Below are 23,278 nucleotides of genomic sequence, written 5' to 3'. Positions count from 1 at the left end.
GCCCCAACCGCAGTGCCTCATCTGTGAAGATTTACTGCTAAGGTGCCTGTATGTATGTGAGTGTGTGTGTATCAGTGAAACCTGAAACTTGCGGAATACTTTCCAGGATATTTTTTCCTTGCCAATTTCATGTCATCAAAATGCCACATGTGTTTGCAGAACGGCACCAAGTTCGGTGTCCTGAGCTGAGTGGCAGGCCATCGGGCCAGAAGGGTCTTCCTGAGGTAGCATCTGCTCAGAGCCACGCCAACTCCGGTTAGGAGAAACAGGGGTGGAGGAGTGGGACGGAGCCCCAGATGAGGAGGACCAGGGCTGAACACATCACTAAACTTCTGAGGTCTCAGTTTCCTCCCTTGAAGGATGGAGGTGATATTCTATCTCAGGACCACTGTCGAGTTTAAATGGGACCGTGGCAGTGAAAATGTAAAGTGCTATAGAAGTATAATACTGCATTAATGGAGTCATTAAGAAAAACAGAATGAATTCCAAGGGATGTCAATTATTTTACTACAGAGAGATTTGTTAAAGTGAGCACAGAACCAGAAGCCACTCCTCAATGAGGAAGTCCTTTCTGAGCCTGTAAGAAGAAGGAAGAAATCATACCCAAAAGGCAGGGCAAACACTGGGAGTTATCCACTCAAGAGTCAATTTGTCTCTCTTCTTCCTTGTAACAAAACACACATTATTTAGGGCAGCAATATGTCCAGCTAAATAAAGATCACTGGCATTGCCCTTTCCCATTCCTGGAATGTAAATAGAAAGCCTGGAGCTATGGCAGCCATCTTGCAGTCACAAGGTCATAAGCACAAGGTGAAGAGAAAAGGTGGGAAGGAAAATATGGGAAAAGTCTGGTTCTCAGGAGGCACTGCTGAGCAGCTGAACCTATTCCAGAAATGGCCTACCTTTGGACTTCTGACTAGGGAAGAAAATCAGCCTTTATTTGTTTCAGCCACAGTTGGTCAGTTTTCCATTACCTGAAGTTGAACGTAATCCCAAACGATACAAATCACTTCTCCCACTCTTTACACTAGGTAAGGGGGTGTGTGTGTGTGTGTGTGTGTGTGCATGTGTGTGTGTTGTTTTGAGGTGATGATATGGGAGTCACAGTTTTCTAATGGAAGATTTTCTGTGCAGAAGTACAAGAATTTCTGAGTGAGGAAAGCTTAGGAGAACTAAAGAGGAAGTGGGGAACAACTGCCCACCAAAAAACCCATCAAGCCTAAAGTACAAACTTCACATAAAGCTCAGGCTAAAGAATTCTATAGATTATTTTCCACTATGCTTCCGTAAGAGCAATAGAAATATAAGTCTTCCCACAGTGAAGGACAAAATTGGAAATTCCTTATTAGCCACTAGAGTTTTATTCTATTGAAATCCAAAACTGCACCCTACTGCTGTTATATGCCCCTCCCCTATTCCAACAGAGTATAGGTGTTGAGTACCTGCATTATTAACATGGTATTTTTGCATGCAATGAATAGTTTGAGTTCTCCAAGCATGGTGCTAGGGTTATGTGCTTTGTGCAGTACCTGCTGACATCATTTGAAAGTGACTAGCTTGTTTTCCTTAATTCAGATTCCAAAGAACAGAAAAAAAAGCACACGCCTGCGTTTATCCAGCATGAGGCTTCAGACCTACTTAATTTTAATTCTGTAGCAGGCAAACAAGTGGCTAAGTTGTAAATCGGGGCAGAATGGAGAAGCAGAAAGAAAAACAGACCTTGAATCAGAGGACCTGAGTTCAAGTTTGGGTTTTAATACCTATAGGCTGTGTGATGATGGACACATTAATTAAACCTTCTGAATCTCCGGACAGAATCACCTGTTAAATGAAAAGAATTATTTCTTCCTCAAAAGACCCATGGGATGATGAACTGATATATGTATACATAAACCTATATATACATACATATATATTTGCTTTTGTAGAGCGCTATCTGAATGCAATGAACTTTTATTACATATATTGTCTAAAAGGACAGTAAGTGACAGTTAATTTTTTTTTTTTAATGGCATGTGGGATCTTAGTTCCCTTACCAGGGATGGAACCCACACTCCCTGCATTGGAAACGCGAAGTCTTAATCACTGGACCACCAGGGAAGTCCCATAATGGTTAATATTTTTGTGGGGACACCTTACAGAGTTCAATACCCCTGAGAAGTAGAAAGTTTTATCAGATGAAAAATCTGAAGATTTGGTTGGGAAAAACACCCAGGGTCGGCGGCTTCCCTGGTGGCGCAGTGGTTGAGAATCTGCCCGCCAATGCAGGGGACACGGGTTCGAGCCCTGGTCTGGGAAGATCCCACATGCCGCGGAGCAACTAGGCCCGTGAGCCACAACTACTGAGCCTGCGCGTCTGGAGCCTGTGCTCCGCGACAAGAGAGGCCGCGACAGTGAGAGGCCCGCGCACCGCGATGAAGAGTGGCCCCCGCTCGCCACAACTAGAAAAAGCCCTTGCACAGAAACGAAGACCCAACACAGCCAAAAATAAATAAATAAATTAATTAATTAAAAAAAAAAAACCAAACAAAAAACACCCAGGGTCTTCTGCTTCAAGTTCAATGATTTTTGCACTCCACTAGATCAATTAAACTGTCCTGGAACAAATCATATACAAACAGCAGGACTGCTTTTTAATGAAAAGCTGTGTTGAGCTCTCCACTCTACAAACCTGAATGTGGAATGTGGCTTTGGGGGAAATCAGAGAGAATGCCGCCATCTAAACTCCAGTTTGCAGACTCGGAGTCTGAGTGAGGCGCCATCTCCTTGCGCCTGGGGCTTGTCAGGTGTCCCCTCTGCTTGGGGGGCGGTTGGGGAGATGCCCAGCCATTTATGTCTCTAGGTTACAGTGGTGAATATGCGGTGTGATAGGAAATAAACAAGAATATGTTTAGTCCAAACCGTTTGCTCTCTTGTCCCTTCCTCCCTTCTACTTTCTACCTCAATGAGCCAAGACAGAGAATTCCAAAGAACAAGACACTGTAAGTTGATTTACAGTCATGATGGGGGAGACCTGCAGAGGCCAGTGGGCTGAGTTTGGGGGAGTTTTGTGAGAAAGGAGAGTGTTTGGGGAAGCAGCTTCTGACAATACATAAGGCATTGAGAGTGAGGAAGATGAAAAAAAGTTTCTAAATTCTTAAAATTTTTTAATTATTTTAATTTCTAAAATTTGTTGTACACTACAAACGTTTCATAGATTCCCTTTGTTTTTTTCTGCCAAAATACCAGGTAAAGATTCAAATTGCTTTTTAATTATGTTTGGGTATTGACTGTTGCTTCTTCGAATCTAACACCATGCCAAGACAGCTGGCCGGTCACCCTGGTTTTTTATGAGTTATGTTTTGAGGATGTCCTGGGATCAGAGACTTCAGCAAAGTTTTAAAGCATTTTTTAGTCATGCTTGGTTGTTTCAAAAAGAAATAATCGCCCTATATCTATTAAAGAAATTGAACTTTTAGTTTAAAGTCTTCCTGTAAAAAATAAATAAAACTCCAGGCTCAGATGACCTCACAAGCGAATTCTACAAAAATTCTTCCACAAAATTCAAGGAGGGAAAACTTCCTAATACGTTCTATGAGATGAGAATTAACACTGATACCAAACCAAAATGACAAGAAAATAAAACTACAGATCAATATCTTTCACGAACAATGATACAAAAGGTTCTTAACCAAATTTTAGCAAATCAAATCCAATAATACATAAAAATGATAAGAAATCATGACCAAGTAGGATTTTTGCCAGGAATGCAAGGTTTTTTGAACATCTGAAAAACCATCAATGTAATTCACCATATTAACAGACTAAAGAGAAAAGCTGTGTGATCTTCTCAACAGATACAGAAAAAGATAAAGAAATAAACACAATCCAGTATCCATTCCTGATAAAACCTCTCCACAACCTAGCAACAAAAGGAAACTTTCTCAACTTGATAAAGGGCCTCTCTGAAAAATGCAGCATGCACATCACATTGGAAAAGGCTGAATGTTTTCTCCTTACGACCAGGCACAAAGTTTCACCACTTTGATTCAAAATTGTGAAGGAGGTCCTAGCCAGTGCAATAAGGCAAGAAAAGAAATAAAATGCATCCAGTAAAAAAGGAAGAAGTAAAACTACCTTTATTGCAGATCATATAATTGCCTATGTAGAAAATCCTAAAAGACTCTATGAAAAAGCTAATAAAACTAATAGGGGAATTTGCAAGTCTGCAGGATACAAGGTCATTATATAAAAATCAACTGTATTTTATAATAGCCACAAATAATCAAAAATTGAAATGGTGAGCTATTTTAGAATGTGAGTATAAATGTGAATGCAGACACCACTATCAGTATGGTGTTCCCTTCAGGCATTCCCCTTGAACAAATCCTGGCATTCAAGGCCTCCACATTCTGTTTCCAACACCCTTCTCTAACCTGCTCTCTTACTATTCATTCCCCCACCCCACCATGAGTATGGCAGGCCTAATCTCTGTCCTATGAAGCCCACTCTTTTCACCCTGATGGTTTTCCTTAATCCACCCCATTCCTGCTGTGGCCAATCCCTCCCCAGACTTCTGACCACCCAAGTCTTATCTACCTTTCAAGGACATATTCAATATCCAACACCTTCATGCTGCCTCCTTAGACCATTTCAGTCTTTGGTACAGTGCCTGGTATGCAGTAGGTACGCACCAATGCGTATGCGTAACAGAATGAATGAACTCGTAGCCTGCTCTTGTTTCTATGAACACCCATACCCGACTCACGTGTACCCCTCGACTCACACTGCTTCATATGCTGTATTTCAATCTCTCGCTCCACAGGCCTAAGGGCAGCACCTTACTCCTAAGGATGGTAAGTGAACATTTCTTTAATCATAGTTTTGTGCAGATTTTTCACTCTCGTGCTGCTATGTAACTCTTCTTCGGTACACATCTTATTTACTCAGACTGTAAATTCTCCCCGGGCATAGAACCCCATCATTTGATCCACAATGCCTGGACTCGGGTCAGGACTCAATTAATAATACGAATAAGTAGATTAATGAATCTCGATATACTTGCAATACATTTCCATCATAGCAATCATACATCCCAGAGGAAGTTTCGAAAAAAAGAACTGCAAGGTGCTTGAGCAAACCTTTATGCAGCAACAACATAAAGAGAAATGCTACCAAGGCTGGTTTCTTCAGTGGCTCCTATTTAAGAAATGTTTATATAGGTAGGAGAACATCTCGCTCCTTCTTAGAGAACAAGGCTCAGTATGTTCACCCAGCCCTTCTGACTCACGTGAGCCCACAGGCCGGAGGCGGCGGGCCAGCCTCAGCCAAACCTTCCCGGCTCTGAAGGTCACCGTGAGCTGCCTTTACAGGAAAATCTAAGGAGCCAGGTGTTTGCCCAGCAGCCCTGAGAGCGTGCGGCTGCTCATGAAAGCTGAAAACACAGGTCACTGCCCTAGTCCTGTCTCTTTCTCTCGGTTCTCTGCTGTTCTTGGTCTCCATGACCTTAGGACTATGAATGAAAACTACTACGAGGGCTGGAAACAATGCCCGCCCGGGAGGGCTGGGGGAGCCTGTCTTTACGAGCTCTTGGAACCACTCCTGGCACTGCACGGTCACCTCCAAGCTGTGTGACCTTCAGCAAGTCGGTCAGCCTTTCTGAACTTCAATCCTGTCATCTGCAGGTGACAATAAGCATATTACTGACTTCAAAGGATTCCTATCCTGTTGCCTCTTAGGAAAGTGGGTTCACAGGGCTCAAAGGAAACCACAGAGTTGCCTGTCCCGAAAGCCATGGAAGAAAAAGTCTAAGATTATTATGCAACACTGATCCACAATAAATAATACCAGTGCTCACGATTTATTGCTCACCAACCACGTGCCTGGACTGTGCAAGTGGCCTTATATTCATTGCCTCTTGTCTCCACAAGGATCGTACCAGTAGATAGTCTCACGGAAAGAAAAGCAAACAAAGGTCCAGAGAAGTTAGGCAACATCTTTGTTCAAGGTCGCACAGCTCACCCATCCTTCCCAGTACAGAGGTGCTTCTCTGGTTGCCCTGGAGCCGAGACCGTGGCCGGGTTGAGTCCTGCTGCCCCTGACCTCACAACCACATCCTTTCCAAAGGGTTACAGGACATGCCTTTGCAGCTGCACCAGAAGGAGGAGTCAAGTTGGGGACCCAAACTGCTCACTCAAGGAAGGATTCCCACAGCAAGCCTCAGACTTCGCTGCTTTAGCTTCTTTCCATGGAAGACACAGGGCTGCCCCTCTGCCATGGGGATGCCCTACCACCTCCCCGTAAAACGACCCCAAACTGTGCCCCAGCATCCCCCATCCTGAAGCCACTTGGCCAGCAGTGTCTTCTTCACCGCCCCGGCCCCCCAGCTCCACCTGCCTGCCCTGCCCGGCCTCCTCTGAGGCCCCGTTTCCTTTAATCTAATTCTTATGGGGAAAGAAATGCCATATTTATTAAAGTGCAGGCTTATCTATTTCATCACAGATCTAAGCTGCAGTGATAAATCCCTAAGCTAAACACACACAAAGGGAAATACAAAGCTTGAATGCAGATCAGAATTGAGAAGCAAGGGAGGAGTAAGTGTGAACTTCGGCCCCGCTGCCGGCTGTCTCCCTCTCCTACTCAGGGGTCTTCATCCAGAAGACACTGTTCCTGCCTCCTTGCAGGGGTAGGTGGTTGGGCTGAGGCAATGGCCACATCGACGTACTTTCTAGATAGTTCTGGCAAAGGCTCCACAAATGTTCTATTTAGGAAAAATTGGCTTTGTTGCATCTTGTATAACTCCTGAATCATCTCAATTGATTGCTGTCTCTTCATTCAGCAGGCACAGGCTAGGATGCAGGGTGCAGGAGAGCCCAGAGTTCCCGGCAGTGAAGGTGCGGGGACCCAAAGATGAACAGGACACTGCTTCGGATTGCAGGGAGCTCACACAGCCGGGGACACAGGGTCAGAGACTCTCCACAGAGGTTTCCCAAAATGTGTTGGCTTTGCTATCGGGGTAAAGTTCTGTGCCCTCCCTACCAGAATCCAAAGTAGGGAAACACAACTCCTTCAGCACCTTGAGACACTTCTGCAGGGGCGCCCCGGTGGCCTCACCTGTCCTGTGCATTTACAGTCCACTTACGGATGCAACTAAGTGATGTTACTGTGTAAAGTATGGATGGCAGACACAGTGATTCACCACTCAAAATGGCTTTTTATACGGAGGGTTTGTGGTCGAAGGCATCACACAGCCCCAGCTGCTTTCCAGGCCACGCAATGACACTGATCGCTAATGGTCCCCCACGAGCCATTCTTCTCTAGCAAAAGAATTCCCATATTTTAACTGGTCACGTGGTCACCCAAAATAAAGACTACACTGGCTAACGTGATATGAGTGGGAATGGTATGGCAACTTCAAACAAGTATTCTTAAAGAAATGCAGTATAATCTTCTTGGCCTTTACTTCCTCCTGATACCTGGAATGCAGGCGTGACGGCATAAGCTGGAGCAGCCATCCTGGGCTACAACGTGGAAGCCACACGCTTAGGAAGCCAGAGCAACCAGATATAAGAAGCTCCCTTATACTATAGAGTCAGACCATGCCTGGACTGACTTCATTTACAGGAGAAAGAGAAACTTCTCTTTTGTATCAGCAACTGTTATTTCAGGTATTCTGTCATTTGCAGATATATACTTAAAATTGCTGCCTCCTGTCTGATGTATTAAGTAAGAGCATTCATTCTGTCATTCATTTATTCAAGATATAGTTATTGAATGACTACTAAGGGCCAAGGTATGTGCACCATGAATGCAGTAAGCAAAGCAGACATGTTCCTGTCCCTGAGGCACTTAGAGTCTAATGGGTCATTACTGACTCTGCTTAGTTATGGTGAGATAAATCTATGGCTAAATTCAGGTCTAGATCCCTGGGAGAAGAAAGTCTGTACGTGCATGTATATGTATATGTACCCTATGGAGTGTGTGTGTGTGTTTGTGTGTGTGTGTGTGTGTGTGTGTGTGTGTGTGTGTTTGTGTGGAGAGAGAGCAAGCCAGATTCTTTGACTTCCCTTATAATTGCTGCAGCAACAGCCACTGGACAGCCCAGCCCAGCTCAGCTCATCTGCCAACACTCAGACCCTTCCTAATTTTCTTTTGGCTAAGAGCTCTCAGCTATTCATTCCAGGTCCTTGCACTGGCCTAGCCATTCTCATCAGCCATTTGCTCTGGCCAAAATCTCTGAAGTCATCTGTGACTCCTGCCTTGCCCTCATACCCTCCATATAATCGATTAGCAAATGCTGTCACTTCTACTTTCAAATACAACCTGCACTCTTCATTAGATATTAGTATTGCAACAAAGATGAATTTCATAAATCTAGTCATTGTTTCATGGTGATGTAGGAGAACATCCTTGAATTTAGAAGATACACGATTAGAGTAGTGGGGAGTGAAGAATCATGATATCATATCTGCAACTTACTCTCACATGGTTCAGTTCTGATGATGCTGATGATGGTGATGGTGACAATGACAGTGGTGGTGATGACGGTGATGATGGTGGTGAGGAGGAGGAAGAGGAGGAGGAGAAAGAGAGAGAGGCAGATGTTAACCACCGGTGAAGGGCATACAGGTGTCCACTGCATCATTCAATCACTTGAAAATATTCCACTGGTTTAAAAATTATTCAGTATAAGATGTTAAGAATAAATAAATAAGCCCTGAAGCTGAGTCTTTCTTTGGTCCTCCATCCTGGTCCAAGCCTCCATCTCTTTCCCATCTCCTGGGTGGTGCAATAGCTTCCACCTCCTCCCAGCATCTCGTTCCCTCCGTCTTTGCCGATCCAGTATCTATGCTGAACCATAGTGAGGACCAGAGTGATTATGTAAAACACAGGTCAAGTCACATCACTCCTCTGCTGCAAGCCCTACAACACTCCATCACACCCAGAATGAAACCCAAGACCCTCACATGACCCGCGAAGCCCCACCTCTCTGACCTCCTCCACTACTGTATCTCCACCCTGGTTCTCTCCGCTCCAGCCACTCTGGTCTTTCCGTTCCCCAAACACACCTGGCTGGCCGGGCTCACCTCCACCCAGCATATGGTCACACGTGGTTTGTTCTCTGTCATTCAGGTCGCTGCTTCAGTAATTCGACCAGTAATGGGGTCTCTTCTTCAAATCAGGCTTCTTCCCCCCAGTCCCCATCACTGGCTACTCCCCTTTCCTGCCCTATTTCTCTCAAAGCGCTTACCATTATCTGATTTTGTGTTGTGTGTTTATGAGTTTCTTTTCTGTCTCCTCCATCTGAATGTAAGTGCTGAGACTAGGGACTTGGCTTTGTTCCCTCCCACATCCCCGGTGCCTGACACCCAGTAAAGGATCAAAATTGTTTTTGTATGAACGAAGGGATCAGTGTACCTTGAGTCCCACCCTGACCTCCCCCTTTCCTTCCTCCCAAGTCGCTGCCAGGGGCTGTGTTCCTCGTGTCTCCGCCTCTGTGCACCTCTCACCTTAGACCCTCACAAGCCTCCTCTGCAAGCGCCCTGGCAGGGTGCAACCTCGCCCCACCCCTAACCCCCATCATCATCCCAAATAAGCCATAGGGCACCTCCCCAGCAGGCACTCCCGCCCCTTCCCACATAACTCCTGCCCCTCCCAGGGACACAGCCCTTATGTTTAGAGAAGGAAAAAGAAAAGTCTCCTGCTCGGAGCAGCCTTCTCCAACAGGACACAGAGTTCCGGTTCCTTCTGGCCTTTTCCCCAGTTCTTTAATCACCGCTGCCTGTTTACAGAAAAGCCACAACCAACAGCTCCAAAGGAACTGATCACCCTTAATTAAGCATCCCTGCCTTCCAGGTTCTTGCTGCTCCCAGTTCACCGGCCAGAAGCACCCTCAGCCATCCCGCCTAACCCCACCATCCTTCAAGGCACTCGCCCTAACAAGGCCTGCGAACCTTCTGAACACGTGGCTAGTTCTGGTGAGGCATCTGTATGGCTGGTTATCATTTTACTATACAGACTGGTCTTTCTGCTCCCGAATTTAAGCTCCCAAGGCAGGGGCTGTGTCTTATCCATCTCCTGGCTCAGTATATAGTGGGTGCTTCACATCTAGTGATGGGTGGCTGGATGCCACCTCCTCTTCCATCATTGGTCCTAAATATCCTTTACTGTGTGGGATGGACTTGGGGCTCCCTGGGGAAAAGGACCCCTAATGCCCGCTTGGATAGAGGCTTGGTTCCCCTTGCCGCCCTGGGAGCTCTCACCCTTTGCAACCCCAGCGCCCGGCCGTGCACCCACTCCCTCCGGTCCTTCGGTCATTGGTCCTGCCTGCCCAGCGCCCTCTTGCTCTCGTCCTCGCTGCGCTGCGCTCTGTCGGTCCTCGGTTTTGCCGACTCACCGAGGTCACTGTGAGTTCTAACCCTGTCCGCAGTGCTCTGGCCTTCCTTCTCCCTTGCACCTCCTCACTTTGATAACAGCCAGAAATATTCTAAATCCTCCTGCTTGCTGGGCGTGGTGAGCAATTAGAGGGCCAGCTCAGCCAGCGGCCCTGCCCGCTCCCTGGCCACATGGTGAGATCGGGCTCCGTCCGGCCCCCGTGCAGGCTGCCTCCCCGGCCAGGCTGCCCGAGCTCGTGCAGCTCCCAGGCAGGACCAGGCCCTGGGGGCCCAAAGGATGTGTCGGGCACAGCTGGCTGGCCAGGCCAAGGGCAGCTTCTCGGACTCCCGCAGGCTCTGCTTCGGGGCACACCCCTTCTCAAGGCAACCCTGTGCTGGGAAAAGCCATCACCCAGCATCCCACCCAGGACCAGAACACAGCTCGGGACTCACTTTCTAAACGGCTTCACACCGCGAAGCAGGAAGGAAACCCTCCGCTCACGACCAGCCTGGCACTGAAGATGGAATGGTGATTTGGCCGCATCTGGGCTCTGACCCCGGGGGTCACAGCATCCACAGAGGAAGACGAGTCAGTGTAGCCACTAACCAAGCGAGCTCAGGACCGGGCCGCCCGGGTCAGATCCACGTCCGCCGCTGACAAGCCGGGCCCCAGGTACCGGCTGCCTCACTGCTCCCACCCCTGCAGCCCCCGTCTGCTGGGGCGTGGGAGGACCCACAGGGTCAGCCCTCAAATGCCAGCTACTCTTCCCAGTACATTCTCAGAAAGGGGAAACCTTAGAAGTTGCTAGGCCAGCGCCCCCAGCCTCCAGCTGAAAATGCCCAATGGCTCCCCCCGCCCCCCTGCTTAGAGCCTCCTGGGGCGAGTGCCCCGTCTGTGGCAAAAGGTGGTCTGTCCTGGAGCTGAGGGGCTGAGCAAACACGGCCTCCTCCGGCGCCCTCCCTACCAGCCCAAGTCCATGCACCAGGCAGCCAGGGCCAGGCGTGGACCCAGGACCAGGGGGCAGGCTCCACGGAGCTGCAGGAGCTCCCGGGGCCCTGTCTGCACCTCCAGTCAGTTGGACCTCAGGGCATGGGCTCTGGGGTCAGACTGCCTGCCTTCAGAGCCCAGACCGGCGCCTCCTGGTGGTGTGACTCTGGACAGGCTTCTGAAGCCCCGGATCCTCAGTCTCCCCATCTGCAAAGTGGGCCTGATCATAGGCTGCCTGCGCGGGTAACTACAAGGTTTAAATAAGTCACCGTGTGGAAAGTTCTTTAAAAAGCACTGTCCGCTGTGAATATCTTTAAAGACCAGGGCTCTCCGGTGTCCTGGAAGCCGCCACCCGCCCCTGGGGCACACAGGGCATGGGTGTCTACAGTAGGACACACTAAGAATACAAGCCGGTCACCTCCCTGGATCCGGATCCAAGGGTTTTTTTTCAATGCAATTGGAAAACTGCTGTTTCCAGAGCTACCGACTGATTTTCTCTGTGTGTTCAGACCAAACAGAGGGTCAACTATACCCACATGACTCTCTCACATGACCTGCTGTTCCCCACGTGGGACATATTGGTTCTTCTGACCCAAACACAAGATTTCTAATACGCTGTTCACAGCTTGCGTGTGCCAGGTCCTGAGCTGGGCTGGCAGTGGACGTGTCCTAGGGGGACCGCATAGGACAGAGGTCCAAACCAGGGCCGACGCCCTGCACCCACTCCCCCGACTCTGCAGTGATGGGCGCCCAGGGGAGGGGCTGACCCAGCCAGGAGTCAGGGGCCGTGAAAGGGAAGCCAAGACCTGGGAGACAAGGAGGAACAGGGAGGCTGAGAGTGGACATAAAGAATGTTCCAGACAGAGCGAAGAGCAGAGCATCGTGTGGAGCCTGGGAAGCAGAGAGAACTCGCCCCCTAGGAACCGAGTGGGTCTGGGTGGCCAGAGCTTTGGCTTTGGTGGAAGGGGGGTGGGAGGCCCATTCTAGCAGCAGAGCCGGCTCCCCGGACCCCCAGGGCCGCCCGCCGAGCTGCGGGGAAGGGGATGGAAGCCGGAGTGCCGGGGCCGAGGGGTGGGCGGGAGGAGTGGAAGCAGAGGCAGCGGGTGTAGACAACTGTTTTGCAAAGCTCAGCTGTCAAGCAGAGAAGCAGCAGGCGGGAGGGTGTGAAACGGAAAGAGGGCTCCCCGCCTGGGTTAAGGTCGGGGGAGCACACTGACACCTGGAGGAACTGAGCTGGTAGAGATGGGGGGGTGGGGGTTGGGTCGTGGATCAAGGGAGCAGGTCGTCTGAGGACCAGAAGTAAACGGGATCTGAGACACAGTGGAAGGAGGAGATGCCATCAGCAGACGTAACCTGGGGGTGTCCACACCCAGGGAGACATTTAGAACCCTGAGTCTGTCATTATGGGGGTGCTGGCCACCCCTCCTAGCAACGCATCACTTGTAATATAGAAAGCACGCTTTCTACATCATCACCTGGGTGGTAGATAAAACCACCAAGAAGGTCAAGCTGAGGACCCTGGTCTCCGCCAGGACTTGGTAATTCATCAACCCTCTTTAGGCCATTGACTCCCCCACGGCATCCTGGGGAGGGATGTGTCCCTATTCACATGTCACATGGAAGCAGAGGTCCCCTGGAAGGTGCCTGTGGCTTTCAGAGAGAAATTAAGAACTGGGGTCGACACACTACAGCCACGGGCCCAATCCGGCCCACTGTCTATTACTGCAAACAGCGTTTTATGGGAACACAGCGGTGCCCACTCTTTTACGTATCACTGTGGCACAATCAAGTAGTTGCAATGGAGATCTTACGGCCGCAGAGTCTAAAACATTTACAATCTGGCCCTTTTCAGAAAAAGTTCGCCAAGCCCTGCTGAAGAACCCTGGACCAAGGTGTATCAGCTTGTCCAAGCTCAGGTGGGATTTGGGCCTTGGCTTGTCTGATTCTGAAACTCACAGGCTACTGCTGCTGCATCTTGCCTTCTTTACCAGGAGGGTGTCTTCTTGCGGAAGAAGAAGTTAGAGAAAGTTCTCTCATTAACCCATCTTGCTATTAGAAATGCTAACTGGTCATCTATCCTGCTTCTCAACAGAGCCCACGTCCAAGGTTGTCTTATTAAACCAGACATCAGATCAGCATAGTTAAACAACATCCACACTCTACCCTGGCCTCCAAAACCCTGCGTGACTGGCCTGTGTCTACCCCTCTGTTCTCATCACACACCTGCCACTCCACCTGTGTCTGCTTTCTGTTCCTTGAACAGGCCAGGTTTGCTCACGCCTCAGGGCCTTTGCACGTGCTGGTCCCTCTGCCTAGAATATTCTTCCTCCAGCTCTCTCCAAGGCTGGCTCCTCCTCATCAGCTGGGTACCACCTCAAATGCCACCTCCTAGGACCAGACTATCAAAAGTGCCCAGGGCAGGGGGTAGCAGAGGGATGGAGTGGGAGGTTGGGGTTAGCAGATGCAAACTATCATATATAGGATGGATAAACCACAAGGTCCTACTGTAGAGCACAGGGAACTCGATTCCATATCCTGGGATAAACCATAATGGAAAAGAAGATGAAAAAGAATGTACATATGTGTATAACTGAAGCACTTTGCTGGACAGCAGAAGTCATCACAGCACTGGAAATCAACTGTACTTCAATCAAATAAAACTTGTTTTAAAAAGTGCCTTCCTGGGGCTTCCCTGGTGGTGCAGTGGTTGAGAGTCTGCCTGCCAATGCAGGGGACACGGGTTCGAGCCCTGCTCTGGGAAGATCCCACATGCCGCGGAGCAACTAGGCCCGTGAGCCACAGCTGCTGAGCCTGCGCGTCTGGAGCCTGTGCCCCGCAACGAGAGAGGCCGCGATAGTGAGAGGCCCGCGCACTGCGATGAAGAGCGGCCCCCACTTGCTGCAACTAGAGAAAGCCCTCGCACAGAAACGAAGACCCAACACAGCCAAAAACAAATAAATAAATAAATAAAATTTAAAAAAAAAAAAGCTATCAGCCAGAATCATAACCTTTAAAAAAAAAAAAAAAAGTGCCTTCCTCTGACACATCAGCTGCCCGCTTGTGTCCTGAGCATTTCACACCCTCTGAAGTTATGTACTTGTTTACTTTATGTATCCTCCCTTACAATGTAAGCTCCCCAAATGGCGAGGATTTTTGCTCAAGACTGAAACTTGAACTCAAGTAGACGCTCCACACCCTTAACAGTTAAACCAGCCCTGACCCAAGTCAACGGGATGCAAAGCACAGATGTGACCCACATAGGTAATTTCACACTCCTTAGTCGTCACGTTAAAAAAATGAAAAGAAACGGATGAAATTAATTTTAATAATAAATTCTATCTAACCTGATAAATCCAAAACATTATCATTTAAAATGTAATCAATATAAAAAATTATGGAGCTATTTTACATTCTCTTTTTCACACCAACTCTGAAATCTTGTGAGGCTCTGAGACACATTTCAAGCACTCAACAGCCACATGTGGCCTGGTGCCCAACAGAGGAGACAGTGCAGTCTTGAAACAGTGTTTTCCTCTGTCAAATGCTGCCTGATCACTTTACATTAACACCCACTTAATCCCCACAGCAGCCCTAGGAGGGAAACACAATTATTAACCCCATTTTACAGATGGGCAAATAAAGGCAGAGTCTGGATTCAAACCAGACAGTCTGGTTCCACAGTCTCTGCTTTTATCCACCACCTAAATTGCCTTTCATTCTTGGCTGAAGCCATGGATGAATCCAGTAACAGAAGAGACCCCACAGCATACAGCCTGAAGCCCAGGCTTGGGTTCGAATCCTCCCCCTACCAATGACTATGGATGTGACCTTGGGCAAGTCTTCCTATCCCCCTGTCCTCAATCTTCCCATCTGTAAAATGGGAGTAACAACGATAGCACTTCACAGAGCTGTGCTGATTCAACGATGCAATGTCGGTAACACACATAAAATGGTACTTCGTATTAACTATATTATAAGCACCAATCAGTGTTACTCTGTTATCAGGCATTAGTGATAGCTCTTCTCTCCTACCAGCCTTGACTCAGTGAACTTCCTGGGTTTTGTGGACCCTGCAAGGAGGCGACAGTAACAGCGACTGCCCCACGTGGTTGCTGTGGTCAGCCTTCCATCATCTCCGGGCAGAGATCTGCTGGGACCAATGGCTGCAGGAACAGGGCATGGGGTAGAGGGAAGGAAGGTGATGTAACATCTGGGCAGAGAATAAGGAGACTCCACTTGGAAAAGGCCAATAGCAGTCCACGGGGACAGTGTCCAAACAACAGGTACAGTTTTGGGAAGAAACTACTGCCAAGACAAAACTCAGGAGTGACGGAGGATGGCCAAGAGAGATGGAGAAGAGGCAGCTGAGGACAGAGAGGATGGTCAGGGTCATGATGGAGATGAAGATGGCTACCAAGCCTGGGCTCTGAGCCAAGCCAGGGCCGAGCACTTAAAACACAGGGGCCATTCCATCCAACTCTTTCAATGGCCCTGTGAGGACGGTGTTAGTCATTCCCACTTCCCAGAGCCAAGAGTCACACCCAGGTCTGTCGAGCGGCACACACCACATTTCATCTCCAACACTGGAGCCCGGGTGTGGAGGCCTGGCCCGACCACCTCCCACCTGGGTGACCCCCGTGTGCCTCGGCTTCCTCCGAGGCCAAGGGCAGGTTTGGTCAGCTGATCTCACCATCCCCTTAGAGCTCTGAAGTCTCATGAGGCAATCAGCTCAGCCTCTTCTAGAATAAGACAGTCCTGTTCCCCTGGGGATGACTGAGCAAAGAAAAGTCCCATTGCCCATTAGGGGCTGAGGTTGACCAGAAGTTTCCCAGAGTTCAGGTGCATGGTCCAGGCTGTCTGGCTTTACCTGCAGCCTTAAACCTGTTCCTGGGAAGATGAACTCAGAGCTACCTGAGCTTCCAAGACCTCTGTGAAGATGTCTTTCTTGGCAGAGTGAACAGAATGGGCGGGGCCCCCGGGTGTCAGCCTCTCTTGAGCCCAGCCAGGGAAGCGGAGCTCCCAGCCTCTGGCCACACTGAGCCTTGGAGTCCTGGGTTGGCCCCAGATGGGAGGAGAGAAGCCGTGGGGCTTGGGGAGAAGCCTGGGCACTGGAAACCAGGGCCTCCCAGCTCAGCTCTCCACTGGATGACCAGCCCACTAGGCTGTCAACGTGACCAACTCCTTGCTAATTTTGCAGAGAGGGCAGCAGAGGGGCACACAACCTTGATGAGAGCTCTGCAGCACTCAGGTAGGTAACTAACACCTACAGGCTGGCTCCTACGTCCATCCAAGTGAAGGACCATCTTGTCATTCCCTGCAAATAGTCATTGAGCAATGACGATGATCTTCCAGGCAATGTTCTTGGATCTGAGATGCCACAGCGAATAAAAAGACAAAACCCTTGCCTACATGGAGCTTACATTCTGGTAGAGACAGAGACAATAAACCAGTGAACTTACCAATACATGATGTTAGATGGCATAGGCGCTCGGAAGAAAATAAAGCAGGGAACAGGAGCGGATGAGGAGGTTAGGAAAGGTGGTACCACCTGAGCATCAAGTTTCACAGCACAAATATCTGGTGCTGGTAAGTTTCTGGCCACAAAACAGAGGCGGAAATACCCCGAGGCAAGAACACGCGTGGCGTGAGGAGGGTCTGGCGTCTGGATCCCAGAGAGAAAGGCAGAAGGTAATAGGAGCTGAGCTCAACAGAGCAGCGAGGGGCCAGGCCATGCAGCGCTGTGACTGAGAGCCCCTCTGTCAACTGTCCAGCCTTCATTCTTGGTCTCCGCGAAGCTTGGAGTCATGCCCCTTGGCTCCCTGGGTCTGCTGTTAACGCACGCGGCTTTGACAGCAGGCAGATGACTAACACCCCAGGTACACAACGCACAGTGGTGTGTAGCTGGGGCGTAAGTACTTACTTCCTCCAGCAGACGCCACTCTTGATCATGGGGAGTTGGATATCAAGACTCTGGAAACTTAATACACGAAGTCATTGCTACAGCAAGGGATGGGTACACCACTCTCCCCCAGCTGCCCCAAGACAGGTTCTTTAGGAGTGAGTCAGGCCAGGTGAACACGCGAGGTCCCCACTCCTCCCCATCTATGAAGGCCACACAAGCCCACTGCGAGCCTCTGAGATCCTGGGCTCAGGGAACCTGCAACTGCAGACGTGATACGTTTCCTGATGCCTGGCTCCGCTTGGCCTGCTAATCAATTCTGATAGTCAGCACTTGGTATCCACCGGATTGGTTCTAGAAACCGCCACGGATACCAAATTCCACAGATGCGCAAGTCTTATAGTTAGCCCTCTGTATCTGCAGATTCCACATCCGAAGATTCAACCAACTGTGGACGGTAAACATAGTAAAGGATCCGAGGCTGGTTGAATCCGTGGATGGAGGGCCAACCATATTTCTACTGGTGCCTGCTTTTGCCCAGGTGTCCCCATTCATAGCTGCAGACTGACCCCATCCCTCTCTCAGGTGAGCCCAAGTCCTCTGCTCCTGCCCACCTGCAATGCAGAGGACTTAACCCTGCAGCCCAGTAAGAAGGACCAGCCAAGCTCTATCTTGTGGGTCTTGATGTGAACTCAAACTCCACAGTCCTCGAGCATGTTTGCCTTATTTGATAATCTCCCTCTAGCTCTGGTTCTCAGTTTGCTGAACAATGGAACCGTGTGGGAAGTTTTTTAAAAATGCTAATGCCTAGGTTCTACCCCAGACCAATTAAATCAGAATCTTTGGGACGAGGGCCAGGCATTAGTATTTTCAGAATATCCTACATCATTCCAATGTGCAGTCAGGGCTGAGGCTTGCTGTGCTAAAGGGATCTTCTTCAACTTTAATGTGTGTACAGATCACCTAAAGATCTTGTTAAATTAAAATGCAGATTCTGAATCAATAGGTCTGTGGAAGGGCCCAAGAGTCTGCATTTCTAACCAGCTCTCATGGCATGCAGTCACTACTGGTCCATGGACCACACTTTGAGTAGTGAGGGTCTAGAGGCAGCCAGATTTGCGGGGTGGGAGATGGAAATGGGCTTCACTGATTTTCTGGGTCCAAAGTAAGTGTCCAGTATTGAAGCTCCTTTTAAAGTTAGAAAGGGATTTCTGGAAGAGCTAGGGTAAAGGGCTCTTATAGAAGGAAAGAGGAATTTTCTGCTAATGTGGAAATAGGAGATCCTATACCTAAGAAATGCTACAGGATCCACTGTGTATTGTAAATGAAGTACCTAACAGACTACCCAGCACATAGTGGGTACCCCATACTCATGGTACCATTGTTTTTATTAAGACAGGACCCTCACTCCACTCCTTAAACCAAACAAAAAATATATATATTTTTTTGTTTGTTTGGTTTAGGTTTGGTATGCTTTTGACTTGCAAGAGTCCCATAAAGCCCTACAAGCCCTTTCATCCTCAGAGGATGTGCCACAGGCAGGGGCCAAGCACAGAAGGCCTGGGGCCAGAGGCTTTCATCCCAGACACTACCTCATGGACCCTGCCTGGTCTAAGGTACCAATGCCTTTATTTCTCTCATTAATTTGATTTGTTTGCCGTGAGTTGGGCAAAACTCCACAGCCCGGCCGTGGCTAAAATTGAGATTTGTTACATTAAGGACCTATTTTAAGTGCTCTCCTTGGTTTAACTTATAAAACAACTCCACACAGCAGGTACTTTTAGTCTCAAGGGCAGATGAGGAAACTTAGAAAGACAAAAAACTTGTCCAGGTCACATACATAGCATGTGACAGGGTCAGAAAACAAACTGAGAGGCATATGTCAGAGCCCATGTTTTTCCAGGGCTTCTCAAACTTTACTTGCTACATGATCTCATGAAAATGCAGGTTCTCCTTCTTTGGGTGAGATGGAGCCTGAGAGTCTGCATTTCTCACAAACTGCTGATGTGGCTGGTCCTTGGACAGTATTCTGAGTAGCAGAACTACTCATATGCTATGATGCCTCCTGGGATTTCTGTCCTCAAGATCCCTCTACAAGACTCTTGCCACCATCCTCCTATGATCGGTGATCTGTGGATTTGACCAGTGGCAAAATCACAGTAAATCTCCACTTTGAACACCTATACAAAGTTCTGTTTAGACTTCTGCTCAAAATGCAGTCTTCTGTGGCAAAGGATCAGCTATTCGGAAAAGCAGCTGTGTCCATTACAAGCTGTAGACGTTGCAGATGGTTATGAAATTGCTTTTAAATATAAGTATCACCACTGAGAATGCTTTCTGGGCCAGGGAACAATTCCCATCTCTAAAAGCCAAGTAAAGAGTTCCAATTTGAGAAATACATAGGAGGGATTTCTCAAAACATAGGAGTGAATCATTTAACTTTAAGCTTCTCTTCTCAGATTAACAGAGGAGAGGATGTATATAGGAACCAGAAGAAATGACAAATCTTCCCTCCCAGTGAAAGGCATTTAAGGGCAAATCTAGACCATCCGCTTAATCAGTCTGGACTCAGTGGCTGGAACTAGCTGGTTTGTGAATAAGACAGAGATCGGAAGAGAGAGGGATGAAGGTAAACTCCCAGGGGTACTTTGGGTACCAGAGTGACCTGAAGTTCCAGAATCACAGACAACGTTCTGGAGGAGCCTGACCTCAAAACATTAGTTAGAATGGCACCTTTCTGCAATTTCCACAGCCCAGTGATTCCCAAACTCTGCTCCATATTAAAATCACCTCCTGCTCAGGCCATGCCCCCACATCAATTAAACTATGATCTCTGGGGGTGGGGCCCAGGTACCCTTAATTTTTAAAGCTCCCCAGGTGATTCCAATGTGCAGCCAAGTTTGAGAACTACTGGCACAACCTTTCGGTGTCTTCCTTCATAAAATAAAGGAATCCATCTGGACGAGTGGTTCTTTATTCTGTCTTGCATGTTAGAATCACTTTCAAGTGATTTTTTAAAATACTGCTGCCAGCAGCATCCCTAGAAATTCTGGTTAATTTGTGGGGCCCAGGCACAGCATCATCAGCATTTTTAAGAGCTTCCCCAGGTGACTCTACTATGCAGGAGGGAGATAACTACTGGTCTCAGGGTTTTTGCCCACTTCTTCTATTGCTTACATTTTAAACATCTATGATATTCAGGCTAAAAATGCATCTTAGACTTTTTGAAAAGGTGGATCTCTCATTCTTACTTTTAAATCAGGGATTTTTAACTTCAGAAGGGTCTACGAATCCCCTTAAATCCTATGCAAAATGTTGGATGGATATATATATTCATATGTATATATTTGGGGGAGGCGAACGTCCTTAACTTTTATCAGAGTCTCAAATGACTTAACTCTCATTACCTTAAAGGCAAGTATGTGATTTCTGATTTAATACATTTAAGAAAATTAAAGAATGAATGGAAAACCAATTTGGTTTCAACAGCACATCTGCTAGTTTGAATTTGGGACACATCTATTGCCACCTAGTGGCTGCATATCTTTATTGCAGGTTTAGTTCAGACGATATAGCCCATCCTTTGAAAAGCTATAGGGTGACAGATGTGAAGATTTCACATCCAAGTATCAAAGCAGAAGCTGTGTCTGAGACTGGGGTCAGTAGTAGACTGTCTGGTAATGCTCACAGTAAGAGATGAGCTCCCCACCTGCACTTATAAGGAGACCATCCACTCAGATACTTTGGATTCATGTCCCAAACTGGATTAGGACACTAGGGTTTCTAGACCTGACCGTTGTTACCTATATGCCTCAGTTTGACTGCCGGCTTGCTTTCTTACCAACCATATGTGCTTGAGAAAATTACTGAGCCTTTCTGTTCCACACATAAAAAGAAGATAATACAAGCACTTCTAAGATTGCTGTGAAAAATAAGTAAGACAATACACATAAAATGTTCAGCATAACCCTTGGCACAGCGCAAGATCCCAATAAATCTGAGGTTATATTATTTATCATTATTTCCTTGCTTTGTTTACTGTTCCATATGGGTCACAGTAAAGACCAAGCAAAAGAGCAAAAGGTATATTGCTGTCACACGGCAACTCATCATATATCCAGAGGACCCACAGAGCACAGAAAAGGGTAACCCTACAACACAGACATAATCCTTACCCGCAGGAAGTGCCCTTTGAGATTCCGACAGTTCATCCGTCGCTACGTCTGAGCGCAGCCACTTCTTGTCAGATATCTACCTTCCCACCACGTGAGCAAGAGGGTGACCATACTCCACCACCAAGGCTACCCGCAAGCGCCTTTCAGGGAAGAGGATTACGTAGACACTCACTAAATCACAGACGCCCTAAACCAACAGCTCTGCTCCAGCCTGGACACTCACTGGCGGCAGTCTCCCACGCCACTCTCTCCGCAGGGGAACGGTCCCCAGACTCCTCCACAAGCCACCTGCCCAGGGCTCCAGGACCGGCTCCTGCCCAGCTGAAGCAGAAACACCACCGAAACTTCTCACCAGCCTCAGCAAAGATGCAAGGTGATCAGCTCTCACTTACCTGGAGTCTGCTTGGCCGTGCGCACGGGAGTGTAGTGGTTTTTGGAGGATGATCTGACCGGCGTGTTCTCTTTGGGAGAGCTATCGATAGCCGAGATAGCTTCTCTTTCACAGTGTGCTATGGGGATTGGTCCCTGTTGTCTTAAGATGTCGGCCAGAGCCCTGAAAGAGGAGGAGACCACACAGTGAGATTCACCGAGCTGGTGAGTGCAACCGCAAAGAAAGCTGGGCTACTTTCATCGGCCCTTTGATGGACGGAGACCCAGTATTCAGTTACAGTCACAGCATCATCTGGTGCTGGTCTCAGTGGGGACACAGGGGAGAGGCTGCCATGCCTGGGGGTACAGGCACTAAAAGGCTGTGATTAAGGTTTCCTTCTTTCATTCATTTCACACCAATCAACTCTGAGCCCTTTCAAAACGCTGGCTCCCCAAATAAGCCCGTATGCCAGGCAGATACGACAGCAACTGGCCCGTGGAATGCCACTGCAGTGAAGGGCGGCCACCACTGGCCTCAAGTTCAGCGGCAGGTGACTAATATCAGGGGGACCAACTTCCCCATGGAAAGACACACACCAAGGAGCATGTACTCTGCACGGGTGACCCAAAGAAGTACAAAACAGAGCTCCCCTTGCCAAAGAAAGGTGTGATTTAGCTGCAAACACAGGACATACAGATAAAATGATAAATATCAGAACACACGGACGGTGCAGACAGTGAATGCAGCTGAAGCTTAGAGGAAGAAGCAATCACAAACACAGGGAGGAAAGCGAGATGCACAGAGATGCTGCTGTAGCTGGAGAGGTCCATGCCCTCTGCAAGGGACCCAGGGACCCCGAGAGCAGCTTTTATCCACCCAACGCCTCTCTTCAACAGCCAAACATATGTTTACTGAGGACTCAGCATGCATTAGTCACAGCAGAGACAAGAGGTAAAGAGAACACAATTCCTGCCCTCTAGGGGCTCAGCATTTAGGGGAAATCGCTCCCCGACCTGGTTTGGACCAGGACTCCCTCTGTGGGTGGGACAGGTGATACCACTGCCAGTGGGAAAGAGAGACATGCAGGTATGTTCTGAGGAGCCACAAGGGACCACCATCGGACACTGTCATTTCAGGGCCAGGCGCCCGGTTCTGAGTGCACGAGCCAGGAGGAACTCTTCCATCTACCTGGGTCCCTGAGGGGTGGGTGAGGCACCATGCCCCAGGCCTCTCCCGGCCAGCCCACTCTGAGGCTTCACTCCACTGGAATTCCAGCTCCCTGCACTCTGCCTCCGTCAAAAAGCGACAACCAACCGCAGCAGTTTAAAACGTGTCTGGGAGTGGATTGTTTCCTTTCATTATGCCGCCCCTGACTTGCTGAACCTTCCTGAGAGAGGAGCATCAAGCTGGTAATCTTATCATTTAGTGGCATTTATATAGCAATTTCAGATTTTCCAAATGCTTTCCTCGCACTGGCTTTCTTTTTTCTCAGGC

The 23,278-nt window shown here is 48.5% G+C and overlaps 1 protein-coding gene across 3 annotated transcripts in view; it reads right to left on the bottom strand.

The window, feature by feature from the left end:
• The window catches only part of SHISA6 (shisa family member 6), a 256,659-nt gene that overhangs the window by 210,971 nt on the left and 22,410 nt on the right, over positions 1-23,278 (bottom strand). For all 3 annotated transcript variants that reach the window (XM_068531004.1, XM_068531005.1, XM_068531006.1), the window contains exon 2: positions 21,807-21,967. In XM_068531004.1, the coding sequence (XP_068387105.1) occupies positions 21,807-21,967 (161 nt within the window). The remainder of the gene's footprint in view (positions 1-21,806; positions 21,968-23,278) is intronic.

This window comes from Eschrichtius robustus, chromosome 20 (assembly GCF_028021215.1).
Source record: "Eschrichtius robustus isolate mEscRob2 chromosome 20, mEscRob2.pri, whole genome shotgun sequence".
Taxonomy (NCBI): Eukaryota; Metazoa; Chordata; class Mammalia; order Artiodactyla; family Eschrichtiidae; genus Eschrichtius; species Eschrichtius robustus.
Note: the sequence above shows the minus strand (reverse complement) of the source record. Positions and strands in the feature narration are given on the sequence as shown.